The following is an 18,023-nucleotide window of genomic DNA, read 5'->3' as shown; positions in this document are numbered from 1 at the left end:
TGATGTGTGATCCTGAACATATTAGAGTGGCCTTTTATTGTGACCAGCACAAGGCACACCTGTTTAGTAACACCTGTTTAATCAACATCTTTATCCTGTGAGGTGGATGGATTATCTTGGAAAAGGAGAGGTGCTCATTGACACTGAATATAAAAAAGTTGCTTCCAGGATTTGAGAGGAATATATCTGTTGCGTGCATGAAAAGTCTTAAAACTTGAACTTTCACCTGTGAAGAACGGGAGCAAAAACAAAGGCGCTGCATTTAAGTTTTGCTCAGTGTAGTAATACTCCATCAGACGACCAAAAGAAAAGCTGTCATTTTGCAGGAATTTATTCATAAACTAAAATATTGCACAAATATGAGGGTGCCCGAACAATGCATGCATGTCCAAACTAATTGATGAGTTGTCAGGGTAATTCAATACAAAACAAAAATGCTAACCTCATGGTGCTAAAGAAGAAGTTTGCACATCACCAAAGTATTCATCCTCTGGGGTTTGTCATGGCAATTCATCCAACAGAAAGTTCAGTCTGGTACAAAGTGGCGGACTGACAGCCCAACATTTCCATCCATACAAGCCATGCTGCTAGCTTTCCTCTCTTAAGCGTCATCATAATGGAATATCTCTCTATATATCTGTAAATTGTGATGGGTAATTTTTGCCATTGTCTGACATTTTATAGACCAAATGTTCATGTTGAAAAACGACTCAATGACATGAGGTCAGTTCACAGCCTTCAGTGGGTATTTATTGTAAACACAGCTTACAACTTCACACACCGCAACAATTAAGCAGCAGTTCACCAAGCATTTTTATACTCCTCAGACAAACATAATACCTAACTTTCCGTGTGTGTGTATGGTGTGTGTGATTTCCTGCCGTTTCCAGCACTTGCGTTGTTTTACCTTAATACTTGGCGTTGTGCCACAGCTCGCTCTGCCCAATATCACACAATATTTACTATAGATAACTTTGCCCTTATCACATTTCCCCATCCAAGGTTGTTCAAACTAAGCAAACATGATTTGCTTAATAACTGTCTGACATTTCTTGGCCTTCTCGGCCCCACATTCAATTGTTTAATTGTCAAATTATCTTTTGTTGTTGTAGCCCAAATCATGTGTAACTTTAGCCTTTATAGTCTGGTTCCGTCCAATTCAGGCTCATTATCTCGCCTTCAATAGTCAAAGGGTTTCCACATAAACCTGAGTGGTGATGAGATGCAAGGCTGTAGCCAGCACTGGGGGAGAACCACTCCCAGGATTGGAGATGTGTGCCCCCCAGTATTCTGTGACAAGAGGTTGCAAGTAGGCACTGCTTTGTTTTCAGGGTTTACAAGTATAGATTAACCTCACAGTGAATGGACTGTAATATCAACAAAATAATGAGAGGTTTAATTAACGGTCCAGTGTGTAGGATTTGGGGGGGATACATTGGTAGAAATGGAATAAAATAATTATGTTTTCTTTAGTGTATAATCACCTGAAAAACAGAATCGTTAAGTTTCCATCACCTTAGAACAGAGCTGTTTATACTGACATAGGGAGCGGGTCCTCATTTTTTAAATGTTAAATATTTTAAATGTGTTTTAAATTGCTTTGTACAGTATTTTTACTGGTTAAGATCACCTGGTCTGTTTGTTTTGGAGAGAAGGAGACCTCTGTGGATAATTTGGCAAAAGATCTGGATCAGAAAAAAAAAGAGAGCACAAATTAAAGGGGAACTAACCCCAATTTCAAAATGCATACATACTGATTTCATGGTCTAGGGAGAACAACTCTCTCTTAAGTCCAAAAACAAGAGTGCTAGAACTCAAATTTACGATGTCATCAAGTATAAAGTTTGGAGCCACTCCATAGACAATAAATTGGGAAAGATGTTCTAGATGATACTGAGAGCATGCAGGGGAATGTTCTGGGTATACAGGTACATTGTCTGATTTAGAACTGAGAACATAACAATAGAATAAATGTCATTCGGGTATTAAAAAGAAAACAAACATTCTGTGGGTTCACAAAATCAGACTCTCTCTCTGTCTATGAAGCAGCTCCAGACTTTATACTAGGGATGTACAATGTTGGATTTTTTGCTGATGTCTGATATGCAGATATTTAACTCATTTGACAGATACCAACACCAATGAATCCACTTTTTTCCCCAACTGATTTTAGAAATTGTCATGTTTCTTCTGTTGTGGAATTAACATCTTGTTATGTATGCATACTCTTATCGTGATGGCCCACCCTCAGATGGAGACATGAAATACATTACTTTTCAATATATGTAATATTCATTCATTGTGCAGAATAAGAAAAGGCATGTTGGCTGATTCTGCTCATTTTAAAGCCGATATTGCCCGATACCGATGACATGCCGATATTATCGCGCATCCCGACTTTATACCCTTTGACATCACAAGTTTGAGACTTGCTTCTCTGTTGTCTGGCTTTGGCAGAGAGTAACTCATGTTGACAATAATGATTGAACTTTCCTTGGCCATGGAAATAACATGTTGGAATTCTTATTTCGGATGTGTTTACATTTAAGTTGTCAGAGAAAATAAGTGAACACACATCAGCAGGTGCTGGGCTAGCAGCCCGTCTGTGGCGTGCCAAACAGCATTGTAAAAACACTGATTTGTAACATAAAACTACTTCATTCAGTGTTTTTACTGGTTTAAACCACCTGGTCTGTTTGTTGTAGATAGAAGGAGACCTCCTGGGATAATTTTAGTCCCGTTAAAAACCTCCTGAACTATGAAAACTGAAGGAAGTCTCACTGGGAGTTCACACTTGGCACATGGGAGAAGTTTCACCTAATCTGCTTCTTAAAGCCAGGACACGTGCAGCAACAGGGGTCACATCCACACCGAACCACATGACTAAGAACTGAAAGATAATACTTAGCGTAAGTGTCTTTTGTGATACTGCCAGACACTTTATGATAAGAGCTTTAAACTTGGCCTGATTCCTATCTGGACTGTCAGAGGCTGGCCTGGCTTTCAGGGTGAGTTCTCACCAAGGAATCTTTTCTCTAATACTTTATTATTTATAGTATTGATTAGTTCAACAGAACTGATTTATAACTATTACCCTTAGCATCGATGGTGGTGAATACTACAACAGTGGGGTTAGTTCTCAGATCTTCCTTAACAACAAAGTGCATCTAACATTTTTAATTTCCAATCAAGGTTTCTGAGAGGAAAACATTATCTAAAGAAAATAAAGAAAATGGACAGAAATTAGACAAGTTAAGAAAAAAGAAAAAGGGGATATGTATTTTCTATGTTTTTAGATATTAAATATTCCTCTACTCAGCCAGATACAGAATTACAAGTGTCCATCCCTGCTCAGAAATACCCGTTTTCATTTAAAATTCTGCAGTCATTTCTTCCATTATGTAGGCCTACACCTGTCTCAGTCTCGTTGTCCATTATTCCACTCTAGGGGGTTGATGTTGCAACTCAGTAATAGTTATTTTCCCTGCAATTAACAATAATACCCTGAAGGTATACAGGTTATCCCCACAGAATATAGCTTGCTATACTGTATATCCCAACATACAGTGGTGGGAAAAAGTTTTCGGACACCCCATGCATTTGTGAAATATTGCATTAAGAATCACTCTTAGGTCTTCAAGTGCAATTTCTTTTAGTACAGTCACAGCCAAAATACTAAATAAATCCTAAAAAAGCCATTAAAAACTTAAAATTGATTGGTTCCATAAAAATACATAAGAAATTTTGAGTATTGGGTCATTTTGGTACCAGTGATGAAGGTCGTTCTTTTTATTAAAAGACACAATTTTTGTTGCCAAGCTTCGTGTCTACATAAAGCCAGCACATTTGAAAGTTCTTCAGACACAAAAATGGCTAAAACAAGGAACCTAACGCAGGAAACACGCCTGAAGATAAAGATTCTCAGCCAGGAAGGGTACAGCTGCCGCCAGATAGCCAGGAAGTGCAGATGCAGTCCTTCAGCAGTTGGATACACTCTGCAGAAATACAGACGAACCAACAGCTTGGAAGATAAACCAAGATCTGGGCGTCCAAGGGTTTCTTCAGCAAGAAATGGCCGCATCCTGATCCGCATGTGCAGGCAAAACCGCCAAATGACATCACAGGAGCTTCAGCAGCAGTGGTCAAACCAAACTGATGTCCAGTGTTCACTGTACGTGGCCGACTTTTAGATCATGGCTTAAGGTCCTACAAGGCTATCAAGAAGCCCCTGATCAATGAGAGACAGAGGTTAGCCCAGCGTCGTTGGGCCCAGGCACACAAGAACTGGACAGCCAGGAATTGGAAGAAGATTTTGTGGTCAGATGAGTCCAGTTTCCAGCTTTATCTTCCTCCTACTAATGTGAGGATACGCAGAAGGCCAGGCGAAGCATTATCTCCAGCATGTACAGTACCTACTGTCAAGCATGGTGGAGGCAGTATCATGGTTTGGGGATGCATGAGTGCTGCTGGTGTTGGTCATCTCACTGTCTGTGATGGCACATTGAACTCTACCAAGTATTGTACCATTCTCGAAACCCACATGCTCCCTTCTGCGCGTGTACTGTTCCGTCGAGGTAAAAACTGGATGTTTCAACAAGATAATGCCCCTTGCCACACATCCAAGGCCAGTAGAACTTAGCTGCAGGAGCACAGTATCCAGGTCTTAGAGTGGCCAGCTTAATCCCCGGACATGAGCCCCATTGAAAATCTGTGGTGGATTATCAAAAGGTCTGTTTCAAAGCATAAACCAAAGAATTTAGAAGAATTAAAAGCAGTAATTCAAGAAGAATGGGACAAGATTACCCCTCAACAGTGTGAAAGGCTCGTGGGGAACATGCCAGCCAGGATTAGAGCTCTACTACGTGCCAATGGCAGGACTACTAAATATTAATTTGATGATGTGATGGTTTATTTATTTTTTGTTCAGTTTTGAACATATTCTCTGTTATTTGTTGACTTTGATACCGACAATGTTGAGAACTGACATACTGAAACTGTCAAGAATTTAGTTTTGTTAGTTTTTCTTGTAAACAATAAACAAAAAATATAATTTGTATTTGTTTATATCTGTCTAATGCAGCCACACCTTTTGAAACACAAAAAAGATTTTTCCACAAATATTTCATGATAATATTTGAGATTGTGTAAAATTTTAAGGGTGTCCGAAAACTTTTTTCCACCACTGTATATACAGTGAATTCAAACACAAATCAACATCTAAAATTACTGCTATCTCATGTTTAATATTCACCCAATATTCCTGCCGTTTTGGACGATCCCAAAAATTGTCAATAGTATGTTTTTGATATTCAAGAAAGGAATAAAACATGGAAATGTAATTGAGAAATATCGAGCAGAGCAAAGTGACAGAATTTTATTGTTAATATATTGCAAAGGTTTTCAGTTTGTTTATTAGTCAAGAATCCCAGAGAAGATCAACCTCATTTAACTGTAATAAAAATGTAATGGTAAAACACAATAATGCTGCAATAAAAGATACACTGTGTTCTTTATGATCTTCATAGTAATATTTAAGGCTGTAATTTACAGTGGTGCTGTAATGAATTTCCTGTCATTGCAGATTAGTTTTTTACCAATGATCAAACCATTTATTTTTTTAAGAAAGCTCTTGCATGCAGCATTTTCTATCATCTGCCCCTGGCATCACTTTGACCTAACCTAATCTTCATCCGCTGAAGCCCAGCTCATTGTTAGTGGCCTCAATATCAGCCTTGACAGCGCCCATAATGTTCCTCGGGGCTTGCTGCCTGGTGGCTTCAAGTCCTGCGTCCTCCATGATTTTACCAATGATCTCTGTCGTCAGCTGAAGAGACAACACAGAAAAAATACACACAAGGTGCTTTGAAATCAGGTTTGGGGTTGTATGCCTCCGTAAATCAGTCAAGTTGCAGGTACAGTTTGCAACGATGTCTGTTTAGATTCATTATGTAACCATGACAATAGACAATACAAATTCTAAAACATAGATGGTTCCTACACATCTTCAGCAATCAGCACGGTTTCAAGGTGGGCACCCAAGATAAGTGTCACCAATTCAGTATCTAACCAAATGTGTCTCCTTCTCTTTCTGAGATATGGTGTTGAGTAATGGCCAGAACATTATGATGTCACAGTGAAGCTGACCTTTGACAAAAAAATGTCATCACCTCATCATTTACCCTTTTTAAACATTTGTGTGAAATGTTGTCATAATTAACATATAAATTCTTGAGTTGTGGTCAAAAATATGTTTTGTGAGGTCACAGTGGCCTTGACCTTTGACCTTTGACCACCAAGTTCTAATTAGATCATACTTGAGCCCAAGTGGAGGTTTGTGCCAAATTTAAGGAAATTCCCTCAAGACCTCCTTGAGATATTGCATTCACAAGAATGAGACAGATGCAAGGTCACATTTACCTTGACCTTTGACCACCAAAATCCACTGAGTGTTTGTTCAAGAAGAAGTTCAGCACACACTTCAGCACAGTGGCACCCAGGGCAGAAACAGTTGGGTCACTAGCCACATCCCCTTGGATGACGCCAGCTGTCACAGCTGTCATGCATATGTTTTTTCTTTATCTGTCTGTCTCGGTGTTGACTTCTGGATCCCTGGTATGATGAGTTAATTAGTGAAACTTGGAGCACCTAGCCAGTCTCCCGTGGGAACCTGGCTGTTGGCAGTCATCTCTCTTCCTTCATTCATGCACACAATTCACTCACAAATGAATCTGCTGTCAAATGATAACACTGACTCACGCGCCTCATGTCTTTTGGATGTTTTTGGGGTGTACCAGTACATCTGTACACCTTTCAGTTTACAACAGTTTAACACCCGACCTACAGGAAAGAATGATATCCTGTCGGAGGCCCTCACAGGGTCACAAACAGGCTCCCATGGGAATTGTAGTCCGCCTCCACTTGACCCCAGTAGTTAAGCAACATGTCATCGTCAGTTATGATCTGAGGAGATGAAGAGACATAATAAACGATTCTGCTCAGGAAATAAGAGAACAATCAGAGAATAATGTAATTACTGGATCACAACAAGTTAATACCTATTTTTCACACCTACATCATTTTGTTTGATTTGATCAGTCATGCATCTGACGAAGGGCAGGGGCCCGAAACGTAACACATGAATGAATTGTTCAAGGAGCAGTTTCTGGTGTGCGGACTTTATCTTTTATTTCAAACAGTCATGCACCACTGAATTTAGGGGCAAGTCAAAACAAGAAATAAGAAGATAGATAATCTCAGTTGTTCTCATGAAGCCTGTCATGTAACCGCTGTGTAGCCTCATGTTCAGTGAAATCAGACACACTTTTGGTTTGGATGCTCATAAAGCTGTCATAGAGCGTGTAATCAAGACTTATGTTTCTTCACTATTCTTCTATATTTCTTTGAGGACAGGTATCTGATTTTTATTTCTCCCAACATTTTTTTTTTTTTTTTTTTGTTAATAGCAGTTTTCATTTGGTGATCTTGTCACTTAAAAACTGCTTTATTTCTTTGAACGTAATGTACAAAAAAAAATCTCTACAAGAAGTTCAAGAATTTCTCTGCCTCCTGAATGTATGACAAATAATTCTGCTCTATACTGTGCTCTGGTATCAACAAATATTGGTCTGCTTGCTGCATATCAGGGCTAGTAAGAACATGATGCTGCACAGCAACTCTGCAGAACAATGATCTCTCAGACCTGCACAAAACTAACAGACTCAACCAAACAAAGTTACAGTAATAGACTCATGCCATTTGTGATGAGGGTCTGTAAGAGGATGCTGTTTTGTTTTCAGGGGTTAAAAGTATAGATAAACCTCACATTGAATGGACTTTAGCATCACCAAAAAGATGAGAGGTTTGACTAAAGGACACATGCAGCAGCAGGGGCCATGAGCACATTGGATCAGGTGACTGAGAAATGACAGATAATTCTCTGTCGGAGGGTCATTAGTGCCGTTGGTGTGTTCAAGTGGGGGGTTTTATGAGTGAGTGTGTGCATATCTGTTTGTGAAAGTTCATGCATGTACGTGTGTGTGCAGATACTTGATGTTAGTTTTAGACTTGGCCTGATTCCTATCTGGACTGTCAGATGCTGGATTGGCTGGAGGTGAATGATAAAAGTGTGTGTGTGTGTGTGTGTGTGTGTGTGTGTGTGTGTGTGTACGTGTGTGTTTTTCTACTAATTTTATTTAGTATCAAAATTATACATTGATCACACACAGTCTCAGATGTTCTTTGTCAACAAAGCACATTCAACATTTTACTTGTGTTATTTATCAATCTACATTGTTTTGGTGTCAGTTGCAAAGTGTTGGAGCTATCAGCCGTACAGATGTCTCCCTTCTCTCCAGTGTAATACAAATGAAGCTCAGCGTAAGTTCAATCAGGAAGACTTTCTTTGTGCTCATTCATTCATAACTCTCTCCATCCTACTACCACTGCTTCCTCTAATCAGCTGACTATGGGTGTTCACTCTTCTAGTTATCCAATCAAACTTTGCCACGATCTCTCTCAGCCAATCAGGATGCCACTGCAAATGTTTAAATCTGTTCTCTCTTCTGCTGCTGTCAGCCATCATTTTAGGCAGAATCTTCGCACCCTCCTCCACCCCGTTCACCTCCAGCCATCTTCCTCTCATCGCATCTTCACCAGCACTACCACCACCATGTCGACTTGGGCGGGGAGGTCCCTATTCGACTATGGTTTCATCACCCTCCTTAAATCTACGGGGTCTAACCACCAAAGACTTTTCACATTTTGCATTCTTATGTGCACATGTTAATAAATATTCTTTTACTATAAAAATGTGTGTCTCCTGATTGAACTATATAGCACTGAGCTTGAGCTGCTCAAAGCGCCAAAAAATAAATTTGAGAAACTCAACAGCAACGTCTCTTTCCAGAAATCATGACTCGATTACTCGATTATCAGATCAGAGCTAACATCAATTATCAGAGCTATTAAGAACATGATGCTGCACAGCAACTCTGCAGAGCAATGAATGATTGGAAAATTGTCTTTCAGACCTGCACAAAACTAACAGCCCTGTTTAGACGACAACGGTTTCTCTAAAAACGGAAAAGTCTGTCCTTTGCGTTTTACAAAACTTCTGCATTTATATGATGACGTTATTGAAACGATCCCCATTCACACGGAGCCGCAAAATCTACTGGAAACGCCATAGTATGCACGCCAGGCCAATCGGTGGCAGTGTAAATTTGCAAAGCAACACCACAGCATGACGCTATGCGCCTGCGCTGAAGCGCCTTCCTCTACAACGCAGTGATTACAAACCAAAACAAAGAAGACACAATGGCGAAAGCATGCACAGATAACTTTGTCTGGATGGACGACGAGGTGGAGTTGCTACAGTAACAGATCTACACTTCACTTCAAATCAACAGGGTGAGCAGCACAAACAGAGCTCGCCGTTGTTGTTGTGACGGTCGGCATGCCTAGTGACTGGAACTGTAATGCGCATGTGCGAAAAGTCTCCGTTTTCAGAGGAACTGCGTATTGCAAGTTTACATGACAATGGAGACGCTGCCGTTTCCAAAAAGTTGCACTCTGGAACCTGTTTTCAGAACGTTGCGTTTTCAGGCACCCAAAACGCCGCTGTCGTGTAAACGATCGGCCAAAACGCAACTAAAGTTTACCGTTTCCAGTTGAAATCGTTATCATATAAACGGGGCCTCAACACAATCAACAGATCTTGTTTCTGAGAGGTTTCTTGTAAGTTCACACCTACTTTGTTTTGGAATTTGTCCTGTTTGTTTGATGGCAAACAGTCATAAACCACTGGATTACAGGACAAGTCATAACAAGAAATAAGTGGATACATGAACTCAGTTGTTTTCACGGCACCTGTCATGTAACCGCTGTGTAGCCTATTCTTCCATATTTCTTTGAGGACAGGTATCTGATTTTTATTTTTCCCAATAGTGCTTTTTTTGTTAATAGTAGTTTTCATTTGGTGATCTTGTCACTAAACACATTAAACCCACTGTGACACAGGTGTCACCACCTCTTTAAATGTGGTGGAAATTTCCCTTTTCAACTGTTTCCCCCATTTTAACCCATGGAGTCCCTAAGTGACACATAGTGAACATCCTGATGTGGTCATGTGACATGTCATGTGAGTTTATGTTACCATGACAACATTTCTAAGATGTCTGTGTGCCTGATGAGCACATGTTACAGAACTAGCTAATTTTAAAAAGCTTATTTTTTGTTTCCAAAAGTAAGATTCAAGCCATTTATCAATTGTTTTCTTTCAATTACAACTCCCTGATAGTATTTATCCTGTCCTGATCACATTCTTTGAGCAATTTGATATAAACCAAATGAGGAAAAAATATCGCTGTGACACATACATCACACCAGGTCTTTAAACAAAAAATCTCATGTGACGTATTTGTCACAATAAGAAAAAAATGTAATGTTCTGCTGTGATAATTTAACTTAATTAAATTAAGAAACAATTGTTGCTCCCCAGTAAGTAAAATAAATTAACAAACAAGATTCCACTACAAAATATATTGTCTATATCTTATCACCATTGTATTTGTTTTTGTAGCATGAATAGCAAGAAGTTGTGAAGTGCTCAAGATGCACTAGCAGTCATCCAAGGAGATGACAATGAGTTTTAGGGATGTGAAGATAGCTCAGATGAAGACCCTGAGGACCCTGACTATACTCCCAGCAGCAAAGACATAGAGAGTGATGAGTCTAGTCCTGTGATTCAGACGATTGTGAATCAAGTGATGTAGCTGAGGAACCACAACCCAAGATGAATCCTGGGCAGCAAAATACTGGTGTTAAAGGAAAAAAACAGTTCTCTTGGAGAAAGAAACAATTTGAAGCCCCTGAATGTACATTTAAAGGTCAGAGTGCCACACCTCCAGATACTCCTCACACCATTCTGGAGTATTTCAGGAAGTTCATTACAGCAGACATGCTCAAGTTACTGAAAGAACAAACAAATCTGTACAGTGTACAAAAATCTGAACACCACAGTAATGTTAACACCACTCTTAAGGAACTGGAAATATTGATTTGCCTCTACCTATGCATGGGTCTTTGTCAGCTGCCAGGGAATCAAGGCTACTGGGAAAATGACACAAGATGCTCCATGGTGGCCGACAACATGTCACACAATCGTTTTCAGACCCTGCTTGCATTCCTACCAGAGGTGGGTAGTAACTAGTTACATTTACTCAGTTACATTTACTTGAGTAACTTTTTGGATAAATTGTACTTTTCAGAGTAGTTTTAATGCAAAATACGTTTTACTTTTACTTGAGTTATATTGTTTTAAAGCAACAATACTCTTACTTGAGTACAATATTTGGCTACTCTACCCACCTCTGAGTACATAATTACACACATATATATATATATATATATATATATATATATATACATATACATATGTACAGTATAAGAATATATTTGTGTTTCTTGTGCCTTGATTTATGTTTGTAAAGATTTAATTTATTTTTGTTTTAGTTAAAGGGGTATCGTTTAAAATACATGAATTTGCAGATTATTATTTTTGATTGATTGATTACGTTCATGTTCTTATTTTACAAATAAATCAGACGTCACTCAACAGTTACTCAGTACATGAGTAGTTTTTTCACCAAATATTCTTTTACTCTTACTCAAGTAATTATTTTTATGACTACTTTTTACTTTTACTTGAGTAATATTTTTCTAAAGTATCAGTACTCTTACTTGAGTACAATATTTGGCTACTCTACCCACCTCTGATCCCTACATTTCACTGATAACACTGATTTGTCAAACAGCCAAGCAGAGGATAAGTGTTGGAAGATCCACCCCTGGCTCAAGATGTTTCGCAAAAACAATTCCTGGAAGTCACCCCAGAGGAGCACAACTCCTGTTCCTGTGTGTGTGTGTGTGTGTGTGTGCCTGTACCTGTTCTGGCAGACCATAATGCTTGCATTGGTAATTGCATGGTTGCTCTATCGTTGCAACTGTAAACTACTTGAAGTCAACAAGCCAATGAAATAAAGGAGCTTCCAGGCAGAGGTGGCATCAAGCCTTATTGTCTTGCACTCACAAAGGGGTTGCCCATCACTCAGCACCACATCTCCACCTCCACCACCCAAGGACAGTGGTGTAGTGGAGGGTATACTCAGGTATATGGGATATACCCACTTCTTTTTCTATCCAGTTACAGTATACCCACCTATTAGCTAAACATCCACTGTAATATATAGGAGAGTATGCCCACTTCCTCATCAGTAACCTACCTATCTACCTAGTAGTACACCCATCTCATCAGTTAACACTACACCACTGCCCAAGAGAGTTTGATTTGGAGTTCCTGATGATGTTCGCTTGGACCAAGTTGCACACTGGCCTGTGAAATGTGATAGGCAGGGCCGCTGCAAATTATGCAAGATCATTACAACCAAGACCCTCTGTGAGAAATGTGATGTGTGTCTTTGCTTCATGGAAGAAAGAAATTGCTTCAACTGTTACCATTCAGCCTAGGCTAAACTACCATAAATGGTGCTAACAACAGTTCAAACATGATGTTGTTGACACAAAAGAATGTTTTGCCCTTTTAATGCACTTTGTGTTTGACCAAGTGTAATAGTAATGTCAGTTTTTCACTTTTTTACAGCTACAGTTATTTGTGAAGAAGACCTCCAATATGCGGCGGTGTGCAAATTTTTGTGTTGTAAAACAACTCTAAGGAGGATTTTGTGGTTGAACCCCAGAGGTAAAGTTATTATTTTGACACACTTGTGGAAATCCAAATAAAAAGACCTAAGTGTGTTACTAAGCAAGAAAAGACTGTCAAGCAAACTCATTTTGTATTGAGGATTAAATTTACCATTAACGCCCAATGTGACGTATGAGTCACTTTACAGATCTTTGACACTGGGGGGTGACATTGTTTTTTAAATGTCAGGAATGTTTTCTTTGGGATCTTTTTAGTCAGAATTATGACCCCCATAATTTTCCTTCGAGGAGAAATAGGTGTGGGATCTTATAGGTTAAAACTGCTTTATTTCTTTGAACAATCTCTACAAGGACATTTCTCTGCCTCCTGAATGTATGACAAATAATTCTGCTCTATACTGTGCTCTGGTATCCACAAATATTGGTCTGCTTGCTGCATATCAGGGCTATTAAGAACATGATGCTGCACAGCAACTCTGCAGAACAATGATCTCTCAGACCTGCACAAAACTAACAGACTCAACCAAACAAAGTTAAATAGCACTAGAGGTAAGAATAAAATTTGTATTTTTGATTTGAGGTGAACTGTCCCTTAAAGAAGGTATTAAAGTTATTACAAGAAATTAACAGATAAAAAGAAGATAGTAATAAAAGGCTTAGATGTTTTATATATTTTTAGATATTAAGTATATATATATATATTTCTTGTTTTGAATATTGAATACTCTTTTATTTAGCTAGAATAAAAAAATACAAGTGTCTATCTCTGCGCAAAAAATCATTTTTCATTTAAAATTGTGCAGTCATTCCTTCCCTTATGTAGGCCCACATCCGCCTCTGTCTCTTAGTCCATTGTTCCCGTGTAACAGGCTGATTTTTCATCTAAGAAACAGTTTTCATTTTCCCAGAGTATACCTCTATTATCCCAACATATGATACGCTGGAATGACTGATAAAACAGTTATTTTGCTTTTAATCTTCTCCTGAAATTCCTGCAGTTTTGGAGAATACCCAAACACATGCGTATAGTGTGTGTTTTTAGTTTTCAGGAAAGGAATAAAACTTAAACAATAATGAGCAGAGCAGAGTGACAGAATTTTATTGGTAATATATTGAAAAGGTTTAGAGTTTTGTTGTTAGTCAAGACTCTCAGCAAAAATATCAACCTCATTTAACTGTAATAAAAACAGTTACAGTTACAGTTAGGAGTGGATACAGTAACAGAAAAACCTACACCATTACACAGAATTCAACACAATAATGCTGCAATAAAAGATGCATTCTGTTCTTTATGATCTTCATAGTATTATTTAAGGATGTAATTTATGGTGGTGCTGTAATAAATTTCATTTCATTGCAGAATAGTTGTTTACCAAAGATAAAAAAAAAAGATCATTTTTTTTTGGCTCTCATCTGCGTCTTACATGACTTTGATATGATTTTCATCTTCAGGCGATGAGGCCCAGCTCTTTGTAGGTGGCCTCAAAGTCGGCATGGACAACAGCCATCATTCCCTTCAGGGCTTGCTGCCCATCGGCATCGAGTTCTGCCTTCTCCTTTATGATTTCAGCAGCCACATCAATCAGCAACTGAGGAGAAAATACAAATAAAAATCGCACAAACTTCTTTAAAATCAGGTTGGAGGACACAAAAAAGATGAAATGGAAGAGATGCAACTTCTAGTTAAACAGACTGTGGGAAAAAAGGTCACACCACAGTGGTCTACTTAAATTAAAACTTTCCCTCATGTACATCATCAAGTTTATCAAATGGGATCTTGAGCTTCTCTGCATGGCTTTTGGCTACAGGTTTGAGGATGGTAGCGTGGTTGCCTCCGGCCTTCAGCACCTCACCCAGTTTCTTAAGCACGGCAGAACCCAGGGCAGTAACATCTGCATTACTAGCCAGGTCAGCCTGGGCGATGTCAGCAAACTTGGGGAACATCTTCTGGGTATTTGGGTGCTTCTTGAATAAACTGAGAAGAAAGGAAGTGTGAAAAACAGGGCTGTGGTACCACTAAGGACACTGAGCGCATGTCCTCACACTGACAAATAAAACTTACAGAAGTTATGATGGAACAGTTAAGTGACGAAATAACCTACAGAAAAGAATAATCTTATCTTGTTGGAGCCACTCACCGGGTCATAAACAGGCTCCCATGGCCATCGTAGTCTGCCTCCACTTTACCCCAATGTTTAACCAATATGCCATAGTCAGCCATGGTCTGAGGAGATGAAGAGACATGTCTGGAAAACACCAATATGAGAACTGATGACCGATTCTGCTCGAGAAATTAGAGAACAATCAGAGTAAAGCAAAGTCATAACAAGGTCACACCTCCTTTTCACACCTACTTTTTTTTAATACATTTAATTTGATGGCCAGTAGCCAGAAATTATAAAACTAAAGGGCAAGTCATTACAAGGAATAGATGAATACTTCTACTACCTCAGTTGTTCTCATGTAGTCGGTCACATAACCGCTGTGTAGCCCTGCATGACTCGTGTGAAGTTAAATCAGATTTAATTTGGATACTTGGACACTTTTAATTTAATGAAATAAAGATATTAAAAGCAGGGCTGATCATTTAGGCTATCTTGGTTATACTGAAACTTGGAATTGAAGGATGACTATTAAATAATTGAATGTGAGGAAACATTATACTGGCTGCTTCTGATCTAGCTGTAATAAAAACACTTTTATGAATAATATGGACTCGTGTAATGACTTAACATCAGTTCAGGGTACTAACTTTTAAGTTAGGGTACGGTCACACATGAGCGAATGCAGGTGAGTGACCACTGCCTGCCCAGACAGTTTTCATGCTGAATGGTGGCAATGCCAGGTGTTACGCACATGGAAAGCTAGCTTGCTAGCTAATGTTAGCTAGCCTGCTGATAAATAGTTTGAAATGTGATGTTACTGACTGATTGTTTTCCAATTGTTTACGCTTTATGGCTGCTTCCCGACACTGACAGACAGGCAGCATCTCTCATGTGGGGCAGTTGACAGTTTTCATGGCCAATATCATAATATTGGCTGGTTAGACACAGCAATAATCAATGTCTCCTCCACCCATAGTTCCTTGATGGCAGCAGGTTTGGCAGCCTATATACGTATATTCAATATTAAACAACTGACTACAAGCTAAAGGCTGACTCATTTCATCACACCACTTCTCCTTCCTTTCTTCCTTATGTTACTTTAGAAGTCCTTCATCTCGTCTGGCACAAGATGAAAGACTGCGGGTGCGCACCTTGGTAGTGTACACGGTGCAGTAACCCTGCCCAATTCAAGCCCAGGGAAAGAATGAGAAATTACAGCCCAGCCCGCCCGAAACCTAGCTGGCCCAATCTAGTTTGGACAGAGAATCAGAGCTCTAATGCAGTCTATAGACCGTATGGAGATGCAAGACAGATTCGAGGAGAAAACTACAGAGAAGAGAACAGAACAGAGAAATGTGGATTACAATAAGGTGTGCTATTTCAGTACCATTATCGTTAAACAGTGACCTCATGATATTCATTATATTTATTTGTTATTTATCATTATTATTCATATTGAATTACTTGCTGATGGTAATGTGACCTGATCTTACATCACCATCCTCCTCTCTTTCTCGCTCCTCCTCTGCTCTTCACACTTTAGTGTGCCCGACATAGCCAACAATATGGTTAGCTAGCTTACACACTACAGAACAACATCCATGTGCACCTCAGAGTCCCAGGTCACGATCTGTCAAATGACACACATACACACATGCAGAGAGAGACTGACTGACATCGGTAATTGTATATGCATAGAGCTGAGCTCAGCTATATCTAGTTGGTACCGCTCCACCTTCTACACCAACTCCACTTCCTTCTCCACCAAAGAGGTAACATTCCATGTCCCTAGAGCTGGTTGTCAATGCCAGGGGCCAGTGTGCCAGGGTTCCCGGCCCCAATGCCTATCCCTGTGGATGGTGGGCCCACAGTGCAGCAGCTCCATGATGTTTGTTCAGGCTAAGCCCCATGGCCCAAAGCCCAGCCACCAGATGCTTGCCAGCCAGCTGCCCCCAGCTCTGGCTCCAGAAAGGGGCTCCAGTTTCCTCATACTGGGTGAGCCATTCAAGCTCCTTTTAAGTCATGTCATTGGGGTTATTTGGGTCTGGCTGCTCCCCTGGGAAAAGTTTGCCTTGGACAACCAAGAGCCATTTGCCATGGACAACATAGCGCCCAGGGTCAAAGGGACACTCACATCCCTTCACTAAATTGAGATGGAGATTCTGGGGGGGGGGGGGGGCATTGCAAAAAAATCTTGTTGAAATAGTGATGCTGAAAATAATAATGATAGAACAATGATTTTTAACTATATGACCCAACCCCACTCTCAGCTGTATAGTGCCACTGGGCATCCAAGCTAAGGAGACAAACATTTCATGATCCAAGATGTATATTAAAGCTATAGTGCGTAACTTCTGTCGCCTCCCAGCGGATAATGCGTTATTACAACTAATAAGCCGGCGGCACTTCCATGTACACAGAGTAACACTTGCCTTTGTGGTAGGATCCACTTCTGAACTGTGTCTCGGCCGCTTCTCCACCACGTTGCTTTCTCTTTCTACCTGCGCTCTACCTCTGCTATGACACTCTCCGCTCTTCCTCCCCCTCCCTTCTTGTTGTGAGGAAGCATTTCCTGTGCACCAGCGCGGCAATGTCGCCGGTCGACACGCAAACTAAAAATGATATATATTGAAAAATACCACGAGATGTTAGAGGAGCCGATCGGCTTAATCAGCATTGTGTCATCTCCTCTAGTAGTGGCTTGGCTGAAACGGACATTTACGGACCTATAGAAGTTACGCACTATAGCTTTAAAATATCACTTTGTAGATTTTAGAAAATCAAGAATACATGTGGTATGAGCCCCTTGACTGTTCCTCATTTAAAATGAAAATAATGTCCTGTGTTTCACAGATTATACCCAAGTCCTCTGTCCTGTTGAATATCTGTAAGTGTTCTGACCTCTGTTCTGTCAACAGTTGGTCAGACTTCAGACTCCCCCCCCGCCAGTGACTGGAGGCACTGTGCCTGGTGTCACGTCTGCATGCATGTACTAACACACACACACACACACACACACACACAAATGCTATTCATAGTTAGGTTATTATCATGGCAATTATCTGTCATACAACCAAACATTGTTAAGGCATAAACTTGAAGGACAATAAGGAGTCCTTGAATGTGAATGTGAATGAAAACACAAATACCAGCACTTTCACTCTCTTTTTACACATTTACAGTAAGTCATCATACATT

At 39.8% G+C, this 18,023-nt stretch overlaps 1 protein-coding gene across 1 annotated transcript; it reads right to left on the bottom strand.

Annotated features, from left to right (window-relative positions):
• Window positions 1-13,794: 13,794 nt before the first annotated feature.
• On the bottom strand, window positions 13,795-15,014 carry LOC117250943 (myoglobin-like). The gene is made up of 3 exons (XM_033616901.2): window positions 14,859-15,014; window positions 14,473-14,695; window positions 13,795-14,309 (listed from the first exon to the last, which is right to left on the bottom strand). Exons 1-3 carry the CDS (start codon window positions 14,939-14,941, stop codon window positions 14,169-14,171), a joined length of 447 nt encoding a protein of 148 aa, XP_033472792.2. The 5' UTR covers window positions 14,942-15,014; the 3' UTR covers window positions 13,795-14,168.
• Window positions 15,015-18,023: the final 3,009 nt, after the last annotated feature.

This window comes from Epinephelus lanceolatus, chromosome 3 (assembly GCF_041903045.1).
Source record: "Epinephelus lanceolatus isolate andai-2023 chromosome 3, ASM4190304v1, whole genome shotgun sequence".
NCBI classification, from domain to species: domain Eukaryota; kingdom Metazoa; phylum Chordata; class Actinopteri; order Perciformes; family Serranidae; genus Epinephelus; species Epinephelus lanceolatus.
Note: the sequence above shows the minus strand (reverse complement) of the source record. Positions and strands in the feature narration are given on the sequence as shown.